General features: G+C 42.3%; 1 protein-coding gene across 1 annotated transcript in view; it reads right to left on the minus strand.

Annotated features, from left to right (window-relative positions):
- LOC144265063 (chondroitin sulfate proteoglycan 4-like) overlaps positions 1–19867 on the minus strand; it is a 62053-nt gene extending 42186 nt beyond the window's left edge. Inside the window, exon 1 of the mRNA XM_077817238.1 lies at positions 19300–19867. Within this exon, the coding sequence (XP_077673364.1) occupies positions 19300–19867 (568 nt within the window). The remainder of the gene's footprint in view (positions 1–19299) is intronic.
- Positions 19868–23906: the final 4039 nt, after the last annotated feature.

The following is a 23906-nucleotide window of genomic DNA, read 5'->3' on the forward strand; positions in this document are numbered from 1 at the left end:
TTGGCTGTTTGCCAACAGTGCAAGCTAAAACAAATGTAACTAACACTGAAAGTACTTCCAGAAACGCTGAATCCTTCTGATGTGGAAACAAAAATATGCTAACTAAGCTATTGATTTTCATTTTTGGCACTAAACAAGAAATATCAGAATTAGGCCACAGGACAACTGCTGATCAGATTAATTGCACTAATGTAGCCCGGTAACATTTCACCGAGTTAGAGAACACAACCAGATATAACCTTTGTGTTATTATATTGTGAAATGTCATGCAATCTAGTAATTATTCTGCATAATCATGCAATCTAGTTATTAAAGGTCAAAACATAAAAAGCAGAGGATTTGTCAAACAGTTTCTAATGTTTTTTTAATTGCTATAGTATCTAAATTTCATGTTCGCTACTTCAGGAGGTGATACATTTGCTGTTCTTAGCAGGGATAGGAAGGAGTCACTTCTTGAAAGTTAGAAACATAGGAATTGCCATATTGGATTAGCCGGCGGTTCTCAAACTGTGGGTCAGGACCCCAAAGCAGTTCGTGACTCTGTTTTAATCATAGAATATCAGGGTTAGAAGGGACCTCAGGAGGTCATCTAGTCCAACCCCCTGCTCAAAGCAGGACCAATCCCCAACTAAATCATCCCAGCCAGGGCTTTCTCAAGCCTGACCTTAAAAACATCTAAAGGAGGAAATTCCACCACCTCCCTAGGTAACCCATTCCAGTGTTCACCACCCTCTTAGTGAAAAAGTTTTTCCTAATATCCAACCTAAACCTCCCCCACTGCAACTTGTGACCATTACTCCTTGTTCTGTCATCTACTACCACTGAGAACAGTCTAGATCCATCCTCTCTGGAACCACCTTTCAGGTAGCTGAAAGCAGCTATCAAATCCCCCCCTCATTCTTCTCTTCTGCAGACTAAATAATCCCAGTTCCCTCAGCCTCTCCTCATAAATCATGTGCTCCAGCCCCCTAATCATTTTTGTTGCCCTCCGCTGCACTCCTTCCAATTTTTCCACACCCTTCTTGTAGTGTGGGGCCCAAAACTGGACACAGTACTCCAGATGAGGCCTCACCAATGCCAAATAGAGGGGAATGATCATTGCCCTCGATCCGCTGGCAATGCTCCTACTTATACAGCCCAAAATGCCATTAGCCTTCTTGGCAACAAGGGCACACTGTTGACTCGTATCCAGCTTCTCGTCCACTGTAACCCCTGGGTCCTTTTCTGCAGAACTGCTGCCTAGCCACTCAGTCCCTAGTCTGTAGCAGTGCATGGGATTTTTCCATCCTAAGTGCAGGACTCTGCACTTGTCCTTGCTGAACTTCATCAGATTTCTTTTGTCCCAATCCTCTAATTTGTCTAGGTCCCTCTGTATCCTATCCCTACCCTCCAGCATATCTACCACTCCTCCCAGTTTAGTGTCATCTGCAAACTTGCTGAGGGTGCAATCCACTCCATCCTTCAGATCATTAATGAAGATATTGAACAAAACCTGATTCTTGGGGCACGCTGCTTGATACCAGCTGCCAACTAGAAATGGAGCCATTGATCACTACCCATTGAGCCCAATGATCTAGCCAGCTTTCTATCCACCTTGTAGCCCAGGGGTAGGCAACCTATGGCACACGTGCCAAAGGCAGCACACGAGCTGATTTTCAGTGGTACTCACGCTGCCCGGGTCCTGGCCACTGGTCCGGGGGGGCTCTGCATTTTAATTTAATTTTAAATGAACCTTCTTAAACATTTTAAAAACCTTATTTACTTAGCTTAGTTATATATTATAGATTTGTAGAAAGAGACCTTCTAAAAACCTTATTTACTTAGCTTAGTTATATGTTATAGATTTGTAGAAAGAGACCTTCTAAAAATGTTAAAATGTATTACTGGCATGTGAAACCTTAAATTAGAGTGAATAAATGAAGACTCGGCACACCACTTCTGAAAGGTTGCCTACCTCTGTTGTAGTCCATTTATCCAGCTCATACTTCTTTAACTTGCTGGCAAGAATACTGTGAGAGACTGTATCAAAAGGCATCACCAGGGCTGAAGTTAGACTTGTTGGGGCCCAGGGCTGAAACCCGACCCCACCGCCGGGGCCGAAGCCTAAGACCAAGGGCTTCAGCCCTGGATGGCAGAGCTCAGGTTAAAGGCCCCCCACCCAGGGCTGAAGCCCTTAGGCTTTGGCACCCCCCCACCCCCACCCGGTGCAGCAGGACTTGGGCAGGCTCAGGCTTCGGTCCCCATCCTGGGGTCCTGTAGTAATTTTTTTTGTCAGAACAGGGTCGCAGTGCAGTGAAGGTTGAGAACCCCTGGATCAGACCCACGGTCGATATAGCCAGTATGACGCCTCAGAGAAGGGTGCAAAAACCCCACAGCAGTCAGTTATGGAATAATCTGCCCTCATAAAGGTTTGATCCTAATCCCTCAGAGTTAGAGACTGCCTTAAACCCTGAATTATTATCCCATCCAAAATTCTGTGTTTGTATTAATTGTTGTAACTCTGGATATTCTTGTCCTCTATATGTCCAACCCCTCTTGAATGTTACTAAATTCTTGGCCTCAATGATATCATGTGGCAGTGAGTTACAGTCTAATTATGTTCTGAATATTTCCCTTTATCAGTTCTGAAGTTGCTATCTCTCAATGATAATTATTGCTATTACGGTAGCACCCAGGACCCCATTGTGCTAGGTGCTGTACAAATGCAGAACAAAAACACAATCCCTGTCCCAAAAAGCTTACAATCTTGCATATATGCTCAAGAAAGAAAGTTCTGTTTCTCTGTGTCGAGAGATTTTTGGGGATAGTAGAGGGTGATTGCATAAGAGCATTCTTCTGTCCTGATGGCCAAGTTCCCCGAAGACTAGCTGAGTGATTTATCCAAGTGTCTGGCTAAAACTGGGGCTTTGAGGAAGGCTACTCACCAGAGGCTTACCACCAAAGGCTCGTTCCAGGGAAAAAAAAAAAATCTAATGGGAACAAATTGGGGAATCAATCACAATAAATAATGGAGATTACTACTTACCCCACTGAATAAGAGTGTGTGCCTACCACTTATTACTCATGTTGGCAATTTGGAGTTCGTTTTAGATTCTCTGCTGCTCATGGATGCTGAGCTCGCAGCTATGCCCAGGAGCAGTTTTTTCCCCCATCTGCACTTGATAAGAAGGGTGCAAGCTCTGCTTTTGGATGCAGAGGTCACTGCAATTTATCCCTGCCTTCTCCATGTTGGGATTAGATTATTGCAACATGCTCTGTGTGGGACTACAGTTTGAAAACACCCAGAAATTGAAGTGAAATAATTCATCCAGCATGCCAACAAACTTTTTTTTTCTTTCAGCGGTGTAACAGTCAAGTGCTTTTTATTTTGGCACTGCTAGCATTGGCTTTTGTCCTATAATGTCTTCTACAGGTGGTAGATAAAGATGTTGTGGGATCTGTATGGCACAAAGGTAGGTGCCCACCTTTTGAAAGTACTTCTAGAATAGTATTTAGTGAATAAAAGCCCCATCAGGGCCGTATTGTGATAGGACTGTGCAAACACAGTAAAAGACAGCTCCAACCCCAAAGAGCTTACACTCTAACTAAGACAAGATATAACTAGTGGGTGGAAAATCATCAAAAGGAAGTGAGGCAGAAGAATGAAGGAAAAGGTACTAAGAACATGCACTTACATAGGCCAGATGCGTGCATGACTAGATGGTTTTAAGATGTTTATTTTTGATCTTGTAGCTCATAAAAAAATTAATCAAGTATGAGAAATATCAGAAGTTTCTAACAGCAAACTACATAGATACAAGCTACACAGCTGTGTGCTCTCAATCTTCAGAATATAAGACCCTTCAATAAAAGGTAGTGTAAATCTTCCTTAATCTAGGATTTTAGTAAGGGAAATAAGTGTTCATTTTCTAATCATAAAGATGGTTTTCCTTTTCATGCAACTAGTTCTTCAGGTTGTTGATTGTTTTGATACATAAAAACTTTTAAAAGTCTGGTTCATTTTCACTCATTTCATGACTGTCCAACATCTGTGGTGCCAGCTGAGGAAGAGAGAACAAATAGGAGACAAATGGTTCCACTTCTATTTGTCAAGCTCAAGATGCTCTTAACAGCACTACATCAAAAAAAGTGTAAGAGTTCAATTATAAATTCATAAGCATCCCAGACTCTCACTACATGTCCTATAAGCACTCATTGAAAGGCAGCCCATAAAGCACATGTCCTATAAGTAGTTGTTGAAAGGCAGCCCATAAAGCCCCCTTTCCTACAAACCCCAATAACAGTGTATTCCTATAACCTAGAATAACTCAGTTCACTGCTAATAAACACACTCTCACAGTAAACTCCCAGGACCTCTTTTATATCCCCATCCCTATCAGGGATGGACCCTGGGCCACCCACAGGTGCATTCCATATAAGAGGGCAGCAAACAGCCTCTCTGTTCTTGGGAAATGATCAAATAATTGTCTGCAGGTGAAGTGCTTTTCTTTAGAAAAAAATGTGTCTTCAGATTGAATGCTCTGTTGGAAAACTCCCAGAACTATTCATCAAAACTTAATCACAGTGATTCTGTTAGATTAATTTATACCAAAATTTTATGACCTACAGATTTATTTACAAATTTTTATTTCCTTCTTTTACCTTGTGGCTGCAGGTTTGTTCTCTGAAACAGTCATTCAGACTGTAACAGAGAGAGTGTCTCTAAATCTAACCCTAGCAACTCCAGAGTATATACAAAATGCTTGAGGTAATTTGCAAACATAAATATTAGTCCTAAGTCTATTATACAAGTGTCAGTCTGTTGATAGTGACTAACTTGTACTAAAACCTCCAAAAGAAAATTCTCCAATTCTGCATAAGAGGCTATCGCAGTACCATTATTAATATAGAAAACCTATTTGTTAGAAGCTGTCATCTATGGAAATAAACTTGAGTTTTTATGCAACATTCATGTGCAGGCTGTTAACTTTTTTTGCTGATGCTTTTGTAAAGGTTTGTATACACTGAACAGTGCTAGAAATTAAGATTACCAGTCACATAAACCAAGAATTTAAGTAACCCAAATACACTTAATATATGCCCAGTGGAGGGAAAAACAAATTTGGAAATTAAAGAGATTGCCTTTTAAACATTAAAAGGGGTCATAGTAAACTGTGAGAACATAGGGGGGAAAACCTTGATGAGGTTGTTTTACAATGCTGATTAATACTAATTTGAGATATGCTTCCACTTTTATATGGAAAGCAACAAATGGGTCAGAGCTCTTTTGGAGAACATGAGGCAATCTTTTTAACATGAGATACTGTGGAATTCAGCTTTACTGCTCATTCTACTACAGGTAAACCCCAGATTTTATGAAGGTCTCCAAAACCCTTCTAATATAGTTTTGAACAAACTAATGTTGATGTTGTAAGACTTTAGAAGTGAGGGAATACATTTCAGATAACTTGAGTTTTGAATCAGCGTTTGGAAAAATTGGGATTTATTTGTAATTACTTTCTAAAGGTAATCTTTTATTTGTTTCTTGCTTAAAATGGAGATCATGATATTGACCTCCTTTGTAAAGTGCTCTGAGACCTAGTGTGAGGTCTGAGGCCTTTTTTCTGCAGTCACATTAGGACAGCAGCAGCTGTGAACTAAAAAGCAGAAAGTCAGCCTCACATTCCATCTGAATTACATTAAAACAATGAAATATCAGTCTGTTAAGGAGGCGCTCCTGTTCTAATAGTACTGATCAGCACCAGATTAAAGAACAGATATTAAGATGTTTAAAGAAAACTTTTTTTGTTAGCATTCTGTCTGGCAAGGAATCACTTATCAACAGTTGTGATTGTGAAATCTATACTACTTTATTGTTTTGACTTTATGGCCCCTACTTCTCCATTGTTTATCTCTATGGTCTCTATCTGGTTCTTTGATTGTTTCCGTCTCTTGCATAACTAATTATGCAAGATTTAAATCAACTAAGGTGGCAGGGTATAATTAGTTAAGGAATTGTTTTGCAATATATTAGGACTGGTCAAAGAATTATTTTGTAATACTTTAGTAAAATGATTGGTCAAGATATAGGTAAGTGTAAGGCCAACAGACCCCAGTCACCGGCGGGCGGGATCGAACCAGGGACCTCTGGAGCTTAGTAAATGAGCCTCTACTCCATGATTTAAGCGCCAATTGGCTGTTAGCTAAGGCTGTAGAGCAGACTCATTTTATCTCTCTCACTCTCATTCTAAGTGGTCTCAGTGCCACTAGATGGGACAGAACACCACACCCAGGTCTTTCCTTCTTTTTCTTTTTTCCTTTCTTTTACTATATAAACTGGGAGGTCCAAGAAGGCGACCAGGTGGGAAAGAAAGGAAAAGAAAAAAAGAAGGAAAGACCTGGAAGAAGAAGAACTCACCTCCAAGACACAGCCCAAGATCAGAGTTGCTAAATCATATGCATGACTGTGACATGCAGCAACCAGAACCCAAACAAGACTGACTTTGCATAGCCAACAAGGAAAGTCCGCCCATGTAATCACGATTGGTGAGCACAGCATTGTATGCTTAGCATGCGTATTCTGCTTGGTGATTGTTAATAGAGGTTGAGGATATTACTGTGTAAGGCTCTTTAACCAGGAGAAGGCCCTGCAAATCCATAGAAGATTAAGCCCTGAGCCCTAGGAATTGGGTAAGGGTGGCCCTGAGCCCTAGGAACTCGGTAAGAGTAGGTGCCTTTTGCCCCGAGTAAGGTGGGGGTGGCCTAAATTAACTGGGTTATGCCTTGGAAGCTGCAGGCAGCCGTGCCTGCAGACGGTAAGTGTAAAACTGTCTCACAGCCTGCCAGCAGATTATCCTGGTGGGCTGCAGGTTGCTCACCACTGCCCTAGAGTGTGCGGGTAACATTATGATTAAGAAATGCTATACAAGAGTTGGGTAATAGTATTATACTGATCAGTAACCCCTGTGAGGATCAGATTAGAAATAACCTAGTTTTTTAAAGTTTGTGAAGTAAGAAAGATTTTTGGATTGCAACTTGTTTGCAGATTAATAAAAATTACAGTCTGGAAATTATAACTAGATTGCCATGACTTGGCTTTAAAGTGCTGAATAGAACTTCACCATCCTTACAAAATTGAGACTTTGCTTTTATGCATGTGTCAGATTGCTAAAATAAAGCAATTAATTTTCCATTAGAAGATGGAAATATCTAGATGGGAATATCTAGATATTTGAGGACACCAACTACTGTATGGTTAAACTTAATACCATATCTTTTTTTATAGAGGAAAATCCTGACGTTCCTTTGATCCAGATGCAGTAGTGTGAGACATGAAAGTGTTTTACACTATGAAACAGATACTGGAATTACAGGAAGTCTTTGCTATGACGTCAATATTGTGGTTATCTACATATACATTAATCAGATAAGTGCCATTATAAAGTCAACATATGCTAAATTATCACAGTGATATCTGAAACATAACTGTTTCCTTCAAGTTTAGGGAAATACATGTACAAGTTGACAAATGTATAATAATGTTGAACATCTACAGTAGACCTAGTGCCAGAAGCTTAAAAGATGAGGCATAGAATATACCTACAAATAAAAATATACACAAGTCCTTTAAAACTTGTTTTCCAGATGCGTGGAATCACATTAAAAATATCCCAAATGTAACACAGTTCTCGATGCATTATAGATCTGATCTAATTCACATCTCCCAAAAGCCAAGTTAGAAAAAGACAATTCAGCCAAATAAAGGTATGCCACCATATACGTAAAAATAATCCATAAGAATTATATTTCAGGACCTCTGAGTGCCTTATTCTATATTTCCTAGCCAGAGAGATTAACCTACCAGCCAAAGACCAATATGAAAGACTGCAAAGGGAAAGAGGGCCCACAATTGGGGTGAATAAGTAGGTGGGCTCTTGGGAAAGTGGAGAATGCTTGAATTTCAGGCAGTGTTGTCCCTGTACCTTGCTGAGAAATGCCAACTTTCAGATCAATTACTGGCAAGCTCAGACCTAATAAACTTTAATCCCCACACCCATTCTTTGGGGGCTGGAAAGGATGAACATTGTTCCTTAGTGTCCCCCAGAGATTCTTGGCTGCTGAGAAGAAGATGTCTATTCCTTACACTACCAAAGTTTTTGAGTTCTCCTTCAACTATATTGCTACACTAGGTGCCTCTGTGGCTGCTACCAGCTTTTCCAAGCCACAGTAGAAGTGAAATTGACTTAATTCTTGTTAGTTTAGTTGCTGTCCAATGCTTTTGAACACTAGTAAGGACAATGTATGAGCAGCTGCAAAGGCACTGGAGCTGTGTCTGCAGTCTTAGGAAGTTAATAAGGCATCTGTTTAGACATGGTTCATATCTGTAAGATTATCTTCCCAGACAGAAGAGCTACAAACTTAGGTGAGTGGGGGACTGTTTTTAATTTAATTTAATTTTGCAGACGTTGATAGCCCTTGTTCCCTCGCCTCTCACAAAGAGCTCCCATGTATGGGTTTATATTGTGTTTACTTGGCTACTTAAATGTCTAACCCATTTTTACAGTGGCTATTCATCATATACAATACTCAGACTACAGCTCACAAGCCACAAGTGGCTCTTTAATGTGTCTCCTGCAGCTCTTTCCAGCTCGTGTGTGATTTAATTATTAACCAACCAGAATGCTTTTGCTATGTTATTAACCAATTCAGTTATCAACTTGCACTAATTTATTAACTTATTTGCTGTGAGAATATATAAATGTCTCCCCTGTCCCTCTTTTTAAATATCAATAGTACTATAGGTAAATGAAACAAAGTCACACAACTGTGGCTCTCTTAGGTAATGTTAATTGCTAATTTGGCTCCTGAACCACTGAGGTTGCCACAGACTGACAGAATTCTAGGGCTTATGGTGACCAGATGTCCCAGTTGTATAGGGACAGTCCCGATATTTGGGACTTTTTCTTATATAGAGACCTATTACCCACCACCCCGTCCCAATTTTTCACACTTGCTATCTGGTCACCCTAATAGGGCTGGAAGGAATCTCCAGAGGCTGGTAATCCAGTGCCTTGTGCTGAGGCAGGACGTGGTATACCTAGACCAACCCTACCAGGTGTTCATCTAAACGATGGGTATTCTACAAGCTCCCTTTGTAACCTATTCCATTGCTTAACTATTCCTATAGTTGGAACATTTCCCCTAACATTTAACCTAATCTCTCTTGCTGCAAAAATTAAGCCAATTAACTTCTTGGCCCACCTTTAGTGGACATGGAGAACAACTGATCATCATCCTCTTTTAACAGCCCTTAAAATATATGAAGACTTATCAGGTCTCCCCAAGAGTAAACATGCCCAGTTCTTGCAGTCCTTCCTCATAGATCAGGTTTTCTAAACCTTTTATCATTTTTGTTGCTCTTTTCTGGATTTACTCTAATTTGTTCACATCTTTCTTAAAGTGTGCCATCCTAAACTGGATACAGTGTTCCAGCTGAGGCCCCACCAGTGCAGAAGAGAACAGAACAAGTACCTCCCTTGTCTTAAATACAACACTCCTGTTAATGCACCCCAGAATGAGATTAGCCCTTTTCATAACTGCACTCGCTCAAATTCAATTTGTGATCCACTATAAGCCCAGATCCTTTTCAGCAGTACTACTGCCCAGTCAAGTTATTCCCCATTTTGTAATTGTGCATTTGATTTTTTAATTCCTAAGTGTAGTACTTTGCACTTGTCTTTATTGAATTTCACCTTGTTGATTTCAAACCTATTATCCAACTTATCTTTGAATTCTATTCCTGTCCTCGAAAGGGCTTGGAACCCACCTCAGCCTGGTGTCATCCACAAATATAAGTATACTCTCCACTCCATTATCAAAGTCATTAATGAAAATAGTTAATAGTACTGGACTCAGAATGGACTCCTGTAGGATCCACAAGTTATGTCCTCCCTGTCTCACAGTGAGCCATAGATAACTACTCTTTTAGCACAGTCTTTCACTCAGTTTTACACCCACTTTATAGCAATGTCATCTAGACAACAGTTCCCTAATTTGCCTATGAGAATGTCATGTGGGACTGTGTCAAAAGCTTTCCTAAAATCAAACTGTATCCGGTCCCCACATTCACAAGGCCAGTAACCCTGTCAAAGAAGAAAATGAGGTTGGTTTAGCATGATTTGTTCTTGACAAATCCCTGTTGGCTCTTACTATTTACCCTATTATCCTCTAGGTGCTTATAAATTGATTCATAATTTGTCCAGTGTCTTTCCAGGTATTGAAGTTGGGTTCCGTGGCTCCTCTTTGTTCTCCTTTTTAAAGACCGGTACTATGTTTGTCCTTCTCCAGTCTTCTGGGACCTCACCCATCCTCCATTACCTGAAAGATAATCAGATAGCCTAGATTCCTTCAGCTATGTCTTTAAGTATCCTAGGGTAAATTTCATCAGGCCTGGCCAACTTGAATACATCCAACTTATCTAAATATTCTTTAACCTGTTATTTCCCTTTTCTGGCTTCTACCCTGTTCCCCTGTGGGATAAATACTTAAACAGTCATTGGGCTGGGGAGTGGAGATAGACAGAATGACTCTGTAGTCCAATGGTTAGGGCACTCACATGGGGAGGTATGCATCTGATGAAGTGAGCTGTAGCTCACGAAAGCTCATGCTCAAATAAATTGGTTAGTCTCTAAGGTGCCACAAGTACTCCTTTCCTTTATGGGGGGGTAGGAAACTCCAGGATCCAGTCCCTCTGCTCCAATCACTCATTATTTATCCACAGTGAAACAGCTTCAACAGGAAAGACTGAGGGAGCCTAGGACCAAACTATCCCATAGGCCAGTGGTAAGAGCGCTCTCCCAAGAGGAGTCCCCTGTTCAAATCCTTTCTCGGTCTCTGGCAGAGAAGAGGGAATTGAACCTTGGCTGCCCACATCCCAGGCAAGTGCTCTAACCAACAGGCTAAATGTTACAAGGTGGGTGGTGGCTCCACCTCCTCCAGCCATTGTGTGGAGCAAGGCAGGTGCCTAACTCATTCCCTCAAGAGATGGCTTAGGTTCTAAACTGCCTGACTCCTAGACAGGGGTTCCTGTTTGTGGATTGCTTAGTAGAAATAGGTGCCTCCCTGAAGCCTGGACTTGGGCATCTATCTCCGAGAGAAGGGTGGGGCTTACCATACACCACTGTCATCGGCATCCATAGGCAGCTCCCTGCCTAGCATACTAGCTTTTGTGCTAGTTTTTTTTAATTTAATTTTTAAGCTTTGATCTCTTCCTGTTAATTATATAAGGAGCCTAGGCACTAACTCAGGCTTTGTCGATCACAGTGTTCTCCCAATCATTAGCTTTTCTGGTAGTGTTCCCACATGCCTGTGCTATTCTTTTATACTCATATATACACACATGCACACCGAATACCACCCATTTATATTACTGAACTGTTTATTTTCTAACCTGACTTCACTTTTTTTACATGGGAAATGTTTTGGTAGCTCTCACATTTCTGTAAAACAAATATAATTAGCGGTGATACCAATTGAAATAAAGGCCCAGATGGCTTCCACTCCCTGCCTCCCATAAGATTCATGGACAGTCCTCCTGTGTCCTGAGCAGAAATAGGGGTGAGGGAGTTAGTTGGATAATAACATTGTCCCCCACTTCCTGGAATCCTATAGAAGGCTCTGCAAGGAAGAGGGGTGAAAGCTAGACAGGCCATGGGAGCGAAATCATCATCCCTTCATAGAGATTCCTCAGAAAAAGGTAGCACAACCTAGGAGTGCATTATCTTGTCCTGAGCCCTCCTCTGTGCAGGGGTATCCCACATGAAGACGTTCCTGGGACAGCTGCACCCAAGGAAGGCACTGACAGCATGACTACAATAGAGCCATACTGCCAGGGAGCAGCACATGCCCCTGCAGGCTTTGGTGCTCATGAGAATAATTTATGGGTAACTTCACAAGGGCTTTTCATAGAGTTCTCCTCCTTCGCCCCCTTCTGCAGGTTCTTTTCTAGGAGAGTGCTCTCTAGGCCAAACATTTTAACAAACTGCAAGGAAAAGATTCTGTTTTTGCTTGTCATAGTCACTGAATAAGCTACAAGAGCTATATTTCCTGAAAATAACAAATGCCTCAAAGGGAAAAGTCATTAACAATATTTTATGTACCATTATGTAAACAAAATAAGCTTCCATTCAAATCCAGATCTACATCCAGACAAAACAACTTCTTGTTCTTCTTTATTAAAAAATAGAAAACAGCAAAAAAACAAGATTTCTCCCATATTTTAAATGATTTTAATGTGGTATGAGCAGGTCTAACACTGAATTCAAAGCTAGATTTATGTATGGTGAGCAGGATTTGGCCCCAAGTATGCTCCTGTAGAGATCCCCATGCTTCCTTGTATTTAATAAACAAAAAAATAAAAACTTGGCTTCTGGGGCTCATTAATAGAATCCAGGGTCACCATCTACTGCACAGATAATGGACCTAATTTTGTTCTCACACTGGCATAAATCACCAGTCAATGGAGTTGCTGAGAGAAGACTCAGATATGATATATTTACAATGAGATAATATGACATTTACAACGAGAAGTAAGACTACTCCAAATTAATGTTAAAAAAATCACAGGGAAAGTAAATTTGGGGGAAGTTCTGTGGCCTATGTTATACAGGAGGTCAGACTAGATTATCACAGTGGTACCTTCTGACCTTGGTATCTATGAAATGATTGACTCATTTGATATAAAACTTTAATAACGGAGTTCACATTAATGCAACAAAAATACAGAGAACACCTATTGAATTTCTTTTGCATTGACACATATCTGCTACACATCACACTACTTGCTATAGTAGACATACTAAAAGTAATACAGTATAATAACAGTGATATTTCCAGTTTTCATAAACAGTGTCCAGGCCTTCCTTTCAGTTTTATAGTTTTTTCTGGGAGGAATTCTCGCTTTTTGGTTTAGGCACGAGATGAGGACTCAAAATTGAGACTAAATTCCCAGCTGTCATAGAAATCTCTCTGAGTCCAAGTCATAGAATCAAAGGACTAGAAGGGATCTCAAGAGGTCATCTTGTCCAGTCCCCTGCACTCATGGCAGATCATCTAGATCAGGGGTCTCAAACTCGAATCACCAGGAGGGCCACATGAGGACTCATAGGTTGTCCCGAGGGCTGCTGCCCCTGCCCCCCACTCCGCCCCTGCCGGCAGGGTGCAGCAGGGGGCTCAGGGCAGGGGGCTGGGGTGCAGGAGGGAGTGTGAGGTGTGGCAGGGGGTTGGGGTGCAGGCAGGGGGCTCAGGGCAGGGAGTTGGGGTGCAGGAGGGGTTCGGGTTCCAGCCCAGCACCACTTACCTTGAGCGGCTCCAGGGTAGCAGGGGCGAACACTGGGGCCATGGTAGGCTCCCTGCCTGCCCCAGCCCCGGCCCCATGCCGCTCCGCTCTGGGAAGTGGTGGGCACCCTGTCCCTGCAGGCCTGGAGGGGGGCAGGGAGGAGCAAAGAACTCCATGAGCTGTTCTTGCCTGTGGGTACCTCCCCCGAAGCTCCCATTGGCCGCGTTTCGCCATAAGACACGGGATGGATCACTTGAAATCGCCCTACTCTGTTAATTCACTCAGAAGCATCTGGCATTGGCCACTGTCAGAGATAGGATACTGGGCGAGATGGACCATTTGTCTGACCTCATATGGCTGTTCTTATGTTCTTACAATGATGGGAGCCATAAGTACCTACATATTTCTTTACTCATCTTCAGCAGCTGCTTTTCCTAAATGCAATTTTATATAAAAAATGTTTTTAAAAGAGTGCAAGAAGTTTCAAAAAGCACTGGCAAGGTTGAAAGTCTTATATGGTGGGACGTTGAGTTAACAGGTCTCTGTTTTAGAGGGTCAGGTCCTTTGTGACACTTCACAGTTCCAAATTGCTCCTGGCACTGCTTTCTCCATCAACACTACTGTGCTTCGACTATGTGCACACAAGTCAAGAGTAAGGGTCTAAACTACGGTTCTTTGAAGCACAGTGTGGGCTTTTCACAACAGAATTTTAGTAAATTATTCTTGACTGCTAGTACAAAGAGCAGAAGCAGAGCAGGACAATGCTAAATTAGGAGCAGAGCCCCAAAATGAAGGAGCACATGAGTCTAGGGGAGAAGATAAGTTTTTGGAGGCAGGAACTAGGGGAGGAGGAGGAGGAGAAAAAGAGATGGCAGAAACAATATTACATGCCAAACTGTTGCTAAATGACACTGACAGCGCAAAAGGAGTGTGGGAAGGAGTTTTGCTACATTAGCCTTTGACATTATAAAGCACATCTAACCTTTAATCCAAAGTAAATCTTCTGTTTATCCAATCTTTCCCCACTATCGCACTTAGTTATTTTGTGTACAATGAAAAGCAAATACTAAATGAGTTTGCAAGCAAATAACCCTCACCAGCAGAGTGTGCAGCATACCTGAAATACACTTTATCTGTAAATCCTTCACCTACCACAATTCAAGAAGAAAGGTGGTCTTGTGATTAAGGTACTTGACTGCAACTTAGTAGGGCGCAGTTCAAATCCTGGATCTATTACATACTCTTTGTGAGAATGTGGGCAAGTCATTTAACCTCTCTGAGGGCTTGGATACACTTGCAAGTTAGACCACATTAAAGCAGCCCCAGGTCCCTAACTCCCAACCCGTCCACACTGGCAAGGCACTTAGAGGACCTGGACTCTGCAGCTGGAGCGCTCCTGATCATCCAACTCCACGAGAAGCGTAACGCTTCCTGCGCCTCGGCTGAAACGCCCAGGCATCAGTGTGAACGAGGTGTTCCATTACTGTGCTATGATCAGCCTCCGGAAACATCCCATAATCCCCTTAAGTGAAGTGGCCACTCTTGTCATTGTTTTGAACTCGGCTGTAGGAATGCAAGATATCCCTTTCAAAGCTCTGTTTTTGACAGCCGGCATGCTTATCTGCTCTGGGACAATGCAACCATTACTGTGGAATGCTGCTTGCTGTGTGTGTGTGACAGAGAGGCGTGGGGGAGAGGGGCCTTCGGCTGTCTGAATTTACAAAACAGCATGCTGACACACTCTCGACACTCCAAAAACCAACTCTCTCTCCCCCCACATACACACAACACACTCCCTGTCACACTCCACCTTCCCCCCCTTCCCCCACATTTGAAAAGCACGTTGCAGCCACTTGAATGCTGGGATAGCGACCACAATGCACTGCTGTCTGTGGCGTTGCAAGAGCTGCTAATGTGGCCACACCAGTGTGCTTGAATCTGACAGTATGAACACACTACAGCGCTTTCCCTACTGCATTCTCCGAGAGCTGGTTTAACTCACAGTGCTCTACATCTGCAAGGGTAGCCATGCCCTGAATCTCAGTTAAGCTTTTGGAGGCAGGAACTGTCTCTCAGGCCTAGATGACACTAGAAAAGCTTTTCTAGTATAGCTATACTGACAAACTGTCCAAGTGTGGACTCAGCTGATATCAGAACAAGAGGGCTTTAGGTATAGCTTATACCAGCTTCTCAAGTGAATAAGCTATACCAGCAAAAGCACTTTTTTGCTTGTATAACTGTCTCTATACTATGGCTTTTGCCAATATAGAAATGTTATAAAATAAACAAATAAGTCACACCCCTAAGTGACATTGCTACACTGGCAAGTTTCTAGCGCTGACCTGGCCTTGTCTCTTATTGTGTTGTTTGTAAACTGCCTAGCATAATGGAACTGCAGGGAGTAGACCTGAATATTGATGTAAAAATAGTTACTAAAATATTTATTAAAATTTTTGCTTGTTATAATCATAAGCAACTCTTTATCAGACTCAGAAAGACAAGAATCGCCTCTCCAAGGATTGGTAAAAGGAAAGACAATGCCATCTTTAATAACCATTTAAGTTTAGAGACTCTCTAAGAGTCATTAAAATTAAGCAGATTATTGAAAAGCAAAAGCATTTTATACAGGAAATAGGAGTGCTGGACTAATTTGAAACAGAATTTCAACTTCTATTCAATCCTGAAGGGATTTGGGGACAGTGACTATGCATTTTAATCATACAGAAGGCTATTTATTCAAACTATTGAGCCGAGATTAAAATTAATGGATCTAGTATCATCTTGGTGAATGGAAAGTGTCACGTGTAATTCTTGAACACTGAGAAGAGAACAAATGATCCACTGAAGATTAAATACTCTTAATGTCAACATGCCAAGCACACTCGCCCTAAAGGTAGAGGGTGCAGAAAGGAGATCTGGTATTTTATCAGTAGTAACTGCTGATGCCAAAAAGGTCAAAACTCCTTAATTGTGTTTACAATGATGTGGGAACATATGGATCTACATTAAAGATGTATATTTCAGATATATAAGTCAATAGACAAAAATCTAACTAATTAAAAATGCAACTTACTTCCAGGAAGTAAAACAATTAAAACACTCATCTATTATGACAATTCAGAAGAAAGACCATGATCTGTACATATATATATCTTTACTCACATAAAGTGGTCCATGGAAGTCACTGAAACTACTTCGCAAAAAGAAAAGGAGTACTTGTGGCACCTTAGAGACTAACAAATTTATTTGAGCATAAGCTTTCGTGAGCTACAGCTCACTTCATCGGAGAGGGAAGCCTTTTAAAAAAAAAAACTACTTGTGAGTGTAAACTACCATGTGTGCATCTTTAGATTGGATCCAAAATCATATTAAAACCTATACACGTACACTACACTTAATTAACAAGAAATGTTATTCAGAAAGAAAAAACGGTGACAAACTTGAGTCCCAATCCTGCAACTTCAAAATGTGTCAGAGGTTTGCAGGACCTGGCTCATAAAGACAGTCCCATAGAAAAAATATCTTTTGAGGATAAGTCCATTCATTCTGTGTACTTCATTTTTAGCCATTAATATGATGATGAAAATACAATATAAATCAATTTCTGCTAGGATCTTACTAATATAAGATCTAATCCTTTGCAGCTAATATATATTTTTTAAAAAAACTATCAAAGAATTTCCTAACACAGAAGTCTGAAAACTTCTTAACTTTTAAATATAGTTTCAATGCTGTTTATAGACTTCTTACATCTATACTGTGTCTTAGTATAAAATATATGTTTCACACCAGTGCTTTCTCTAAAGAACTCACTTTCAGAGAGAGGCTTCAAGACTCAAGGGATTTTCAAGTGTGCTCAGCATGGGCCTAACTCTACCACTATTGCAGTAAAAGGCAAAACTCTCATCAACTTCCACAGGAATTGGGCACAAAGTGAGTACTTCTGAAAATCACGTCATAGAGCTATACATAAAAGCAACAACCACTCCCAACTGTAATTGGGATTTGTTGTCACTAAAACCCGTGAGAACACCATCTGGGACTGCATATCACAGGTCAAGATACCATGTTGCAATACGAGCCCCATATATTTAAATCAGAATGCATGAAAATAGTTCTCGAGGGAACACTACCAAATATCTGAAGTACTGCACATTATTTTAAAAGAAAATTATATTGTCTTTACAAAGACCCACTATCTCGTAACACTTAATCCCAGATAATTAAGACATCTATATTACACTTAGGGGACCTCTGAAATGATGGAGTAACCAATTTATTTGAGCATGAGCTTTCGTGAGCTACAGCTCACTTCATCGGATGCATACCGTGGAAACTGCAGCAGACTTTATATACACACAGAGAATATGAAACAATACCTCCTCCCACCCCACTGTCCTGCTGGTAATAGCTTATCTAAAGTGATCATCAAGTTGGGCCATTTCCAGCACAAATCCAGGTTTTCTCACCCCCCTTCCCTCCCCCCAGATTTGTGCTGGAAATGGCCCAACTTGATGATCACTTTAGATAAGCTATTACCAGCAGGACAGTGGGGTGGGAGGAGGTATTGTTTCATATTCTCTGTGTGTATATAAAGTCTGCTGCAGTTTCCACGGTATGCATCCGATGAAGTGAGCTGTAGCTCACAAAAGCTCATGCTCAAATAAATTGGTTAGCCTCTAAGGTGCCACAAGTACTCCTTTTCTTTTTGCGAATACAGACTAACACGGCTGTTACTCTGAAATCTGAAATGATGAGCACCCTCAACTTCCAAGGAGAATTCCACTGCAATTTACTCATGGGCTGTGGGGTTCCAGAGAGTTGTGGCTCTGCTACAATGCACACTTCTACAGCTACTTAATGTATCACTTTGTAAATGGCTATTTCAAACTGCAAAATTACACCCACTGTTAGAATATAGGTAGTAAGAAAAACTACAGCAGCTGATATTATTTATTATAAGGAGAAGTAAAAGATTTGAGATTTTAGTTACACTGTTACTTTTAATGATAGCATAAGAGACTTTAAAGTTCTTTGTCTAGAAGAGTTGCATGGGGTTAAGGCATGAGGTGTCTCAAATTTAATGGCTAGTTCTGAAATTTGGAACACTACTTTACAAGCAAACTAAAAAAAAGGGGGGGGGGGAACCTCCTGCTTGTGTCTTTGATTTAACTTCTGTGATGTAGGATGACCCCCTGCAGTTAAAAGGAGAGGGAAGCCTTTTAAAAAAAAATTATTACAGAGATGGGACATATCAAGTTTTCAGGAGGGTCCTCCTGAGGACTGCAGACCTCCGTGGAATAGAGACATCGCAATAGACTAAAACCTGAGCTGACGTTTCTTAGCCCTCAGTTGAAAGGGAAGAGATGTTGACTCCTTGACAAAAAGCTTTTATCCTGTTTGTCAGGAGCTTAAGTTAAACCAGTCTTAACAAAAAGTAGTTTAAAAAATTGACTGAATACCAACTCCCCTTCTACTGAGAGACAGAGCAGCTGCAGCTCATACTTTCAGCTTTGCTCCTGCAAGCCCTTAGGTATGTACCTAATTCCTCCTTTTTGGCACTACTCTTATGAATAAAGTTATGTGAATATGCAAAGTGTTTCTCTTGTGGTATCACTGTCCCACTAGCTCTCCAGACAGCCCTCCAACCAACAAAACAAAAACAAAACCAGAAATCAATGCCTAATATTTTAGGAGACCAAAAAAAAAAAAACACCCCAAACCCGAAAAAAAATCTTTAAACTAAAAAGCTTTTAAGGTTTTTTGTTATGCACCATAAAGGACTAGAACAAACAATGTCCTCTGGCCTACAACTTTAATGTGCTGATAAATCTACAATCCACTGTAAGCAAATAATATACAAAGAAAAGGTCTAAATGTTATGTTAAAGCCTGACCTTTCTTAAATCCCAATTCCGACCCCTGATCCTGCATTTCTGCTTCCACAGAACGAACAAGACCATCAAACCCTTCCTGATGGGCTACCTCTGCCTGAAAACTGATACGCAGCGAGGGAAGAGCCTGTCAGGTGAGTCTGACTTGGGATTGCAGGTCTGTTCACAAATACCCCAGGCCAGCAGGCAGTACAGCGCGCCCAGGGAATTGAGCCCCCGCAGTCACTGTAGCTGGGTAGCAGCGGAAAGCGCTCGCCCCGGCAGGGCGTTGTGGCCCGAAGTGCCCGGTGCTCGGGGCCTTTCCCCTTCTGCTGCAGTGCAGCGACCGCCGGACCCCAAACCCGCCACGCATGTGTGGGCGGCTCCAGCTGCCGGGCTGCGAGTGGCCCCGTCCCCGCGCGGCGGCCGGAGCCGGAGGGCCAGGCCGGGCAGGGGCTCTCAGCCGCGGCGGCCGCGGCAGGCCCAGCCGAGCGCACCCGGAGCGGGGCAGCAGTGCTCCGGCGTCGGGCAGAAGCCCAGCCCAACCTGACGAGAAGTTTCCGGGAGGCCCGGCCAGGGGTCTCTCCAGCCCTACCTGCGAGAGCCCGTAGGCTAAGGGCAAGCAGGAGGAGCAGGGCGCCGGGGAGGCCGCCGCCGGGACTCCCCCACCCCGGGGCCATGCCGCCTGCGCTCCCAGCTTCACCGGCTCCGCGGGCCGCCCGCTCCAGGTCCGGCGAAGGAGGCAGCAGCGGCCCCGGGGCTCAGGGCCACAGCGCAGCCCCGCCCGTGCAGCAGCTGTCGCGCTGGCTCCGGTCGAGTTACACTTGGGGGGGGCGCAGGCTGCTCCCGGGGCGGGGCTCCGGGGTGCCCGGCCCTGGGGAGAAGAGGCTACAAGGAAGCTCCCAGCCCCCATTCTCTACTACCTGCGCCCCTTTGCTGGCCCCCCTTGCCGCTGAACCGCCCCTCTGCCCCACTCTCACCCACTAGCCCCCTCTGCCCTGTCTCACTCATTCCCCCTTGCCTTCGCAGCTTCTCCCCATTATCACCCAAACCCGTTGAAAAACAGTTGTTTGGATCATTTTAGATGGGATTTTAAAAAGTGCTTATGTCTGTTGGACATTTAAGCCCAGATCCACTTAGGTAACTACGTGCCAGTTTTGGGTGCCTAAAACTGCAATCCGCAAAACGCCCATTTGGCTCATGTCTAACCCTGTAGGCTTTTCCAGCCTTCCAATGGCCTCGCAAAAGAAAAAGAAAAAAAACGTAACTGGCTTCAAGATTGAGATCAATAAGTTTATGGAGAGGATGGTATGATGAGAGACTCCTTACAATGCCATGTAACTGATTTTGGATCTAGCTGCAAATAGATCCAATGGCTGGTGATGGGACACTAGATGGGAAGGGCTCTTGAGTTACTACAAAGAATTCTTTCCCAGGTGTCTGGCTGGTGGGTCTTGCCCACATACTCAGGGTCTAACTGATTGCCATTTGGGGTTGGGAAGGAATTTTCCCCCAGATCAGATTGGCAGAGACCCTGGGGACTGTGGCCTTCCTCTGCAACATGGGGCACGGGTAATTTACAGTTTAAACTAGTGTGAATGGTAGATTCTCTGTAACTTGAAGTCTTTAAACCATGATTTGAAGACTTCAGTAACTCAACCAGAAAGTAGGGGTGTATTATAGTGTGACTTGGGGTACCTGGAGTAGCCCTCACTGAAAATGCCAAGGTCATGCAATGCAAAAGGGAGAGCAGATTCTCTCAAAGACTGGTGGGTAACACTGAAGTTAAAAGCAAGGAGTCCGGTGGCACCTTAAAGACTAAAAGATTTATTTGAGCATAAGCTTTCTTGGAGGTTTTTACCCATGAAAGCTTATACTCAAATAAATCTATTAGTCTTTAAGATGTCACTGGACTCCTTGTTGTTTTTGTGGATACAGACTAACATGGCTACCCCCTGATACTGAAGTTAAACTCACCAACCAGTCACAAACTGTGCTTCTGATCCCCCACACTGGTTATCAAGAAATCACACAGCCTCCTTTATTGCATTCCAGCTCTCTGGCTCCCAATCAGCACTTAGGTCCTGTACAGTGAAAAGTTATTTTTAAAAACTGTGCAGTATACACAAAATGTTCTTCTGACCCCAAAGGGTCAGCCATGTTACCAGGTCAATATTAGTTTGAATCTTGCCTAAAATATCATGCTGCCAGCAAATCCTTTAGTAAACTAAACTAAAGGTTTATTATAAAAGAAAGAAAGAATAAGAAGAGAGTTGTTAAATCATAAAGCACTTCAATACAGAGACTTCAAAGTCCATATATCAGGTTCTTAGCAGTATTGGGGAGTTTCCTGGTTTGAAAGTCCCTCTGGAACACATCCACAGCTTGGATGGGTTATTCAGTCCTTTGTTCAGAGCTCCAGTTTGTAGAAAAGTTACTGCATAGGTAAGAAGCAGAAGTGAAGACAAAATGGAGATGATGCAGCTGCCTTTTATATTCTTTTTTTCCCATGTGGTTGGTACTTCCTTTGTCCCAAACACAAGCTTCACAGTACATGACATGTAAAACCCTTAGAGTTCTGTCCATAGGCATGCCCCTGCATGTCTTGCTGACTCATTAAGGTGTTGTCCCTGGCCTTTCAATGGGTTCATTGTACAGCTAATGACCCTTTATGGACCATTAAACAGGCTAGGCAGTGCTGATGCCAATCTGTCTAGGGGTGTCACCCAGAAACAGCACAAGTTTGGAAATACAGATATACCCTACATATCTATAACCCATAATACAAAGGTGATACAAACAAGATGATCATACTTGGCAAATTATAACATTTGTGTAGATACCTTACATGGCCTATCTGGTCAGATTCCTTGCAATTTTGTAATATTGATATCAACAGTATCATAAAGTGTCTCCCATATTCCGTACAGCATCACATATAGGAATGGATGGGTGAGGTTCCTGTGGCCTGTAATGTGCAGGAAGTTAGACTAGATGTTCATGATGGTCCCTTCTGACCTTAAAGTTGATGAGATGCCTAAGTTTCTGCTTCTGGACATGTGCTTTCCTGCCTATCTCCAGCCTAAGGCCCCAAGGGAGCCATGAGCAGAGGAAAGATACGTGCTCCTCACCTAACTCACCTGTGGGACCTGATTGAATAGGTGTGCTCTGGGCACACCTATCAGATCAGACCCCTTCAAAATCTTGATGGTGACCATGACCATATAACTTTAAACCCAGTGGTTAGAGCAATCATGTTGAAGACCATCTGCCTGGGGGTGAAAAAGGATTAGAACAGGGGTCTCCCACACTTCTCAGGTAAGTGCTCTAACCACTAATGTAAGTGACATTCTGATGTGGGGCTTCCTTAATGTCTCCAGCTGAAGCTTTTCCACTGTGTACATATAATTAAAGACTCATGGGAGCAGGAGGACTGGACCCTGGGTCACTTACCTCTCAGATGGGTGCCCTAACTACCAGGCTACAGAATCATTCTCACTATTGCACTCACTTGTTCTGGCCCAATGACTATCTCAACAGTTAGCCAAAGTGGTGAGAGCACTTGCCTGAGATACTGGGGCAGACACCTGTTCAATCCTTTCTCCCCCTCAGGCAAAGACGGGTTTGAACCTGGAGTTCCTGCATCCTAGGTGAGTGCGCTAACCACTGGGATGTTATGATGTGGGTAGCACCACCACCACCATTTTGTGTTGAGTAAGGCAGGTGACTAACTCATTCTCACAAGAAACAACTTTAGGTGCCTAAGTGACCTGACTCCAGGAGAGGGGTTCCCAGCTGTGGATCAGAAGCAGAGATAGGCACCTCCCTGCAGCCTGGGCAACAGTAGCAACAGGTTGTCTATATCAGTGGTTTTCAACCAGTACCCTTGGGGTATTCAGAGGTCTTCCAGGGGATACATCAACTCATCAAGATATTTGCCTAGTTTTACAACAGGCTACATAAAAAGCACTAGTGAAGTCAGTACAAACTAAAATTTCATAGACAATTATTTGTTTATACTGCTCTGTATACTATACACTGAAATGTAAGTACAATATTTATATTCCAATAGATTTATTTTATAATTATATTGTAAAAATGAGGAAGTCAGCAATTTTTCAGTAACAGTGTGCTGTGAAACTTTTGTATTTTTATGTCTGATTTTGTAAGTTTTTAAATGAGGTGAAACTTGGGGGTACACAAGACAAATCAGACTCTTGAAAGGGGTACAGTTAATCTGGAAAGGTTGAGAGCCACTGGTCTATATCATAAAGAAACAGTAATGGGCAAAAACTGTTTTTCTTTTACTTTGCAATTATACTGTGGCAAATACTATTTAATAGTTTATAGCTGCAATTCTACACATGTATGAAAAGTCAAAAATAGTCTAAAATATGTCAATGATTTCTATATCAAGTCTATCTAATGTACTTATATGGCCCCATCTGAGCAATGCACAGTGTTTATTATGACAGGTTTCAGAGTAGCAGCTGTGTTAGTCTGTATTTGCTCTACTTGCGCTATATTGATGACATCTTCATCATCTGGACCCATGGAAAAGAAGCCCTTGAGGAATTCCACCATGATTTCAACAACTTCCATCCCACCATCAACCTCAGCCTGGACCAGTCCACACCAGAGATCCACTTCCTGGACACTACGGTGCTAATAAGCGAAGGTCATAAACACCACCCTATACCGGAAAACTACTGACCACTA

Source organism: Eretmochelys imbricata, chromosome 5 (genome assembly GCF_965152235.1).
Source record: "Eretmochelys imbricata isolate rEreImb1 chromosome 5, rEreImb1.hap1, whole genome shotgun sequence".
In the NCBI taxonomy this organism is placed as follows: domain Eukaryota; kingdom Metazoa; phylum Chordata; order Testudines; family Cheloniidae; genus Eretmochelys; species Eretmochelys imbricata.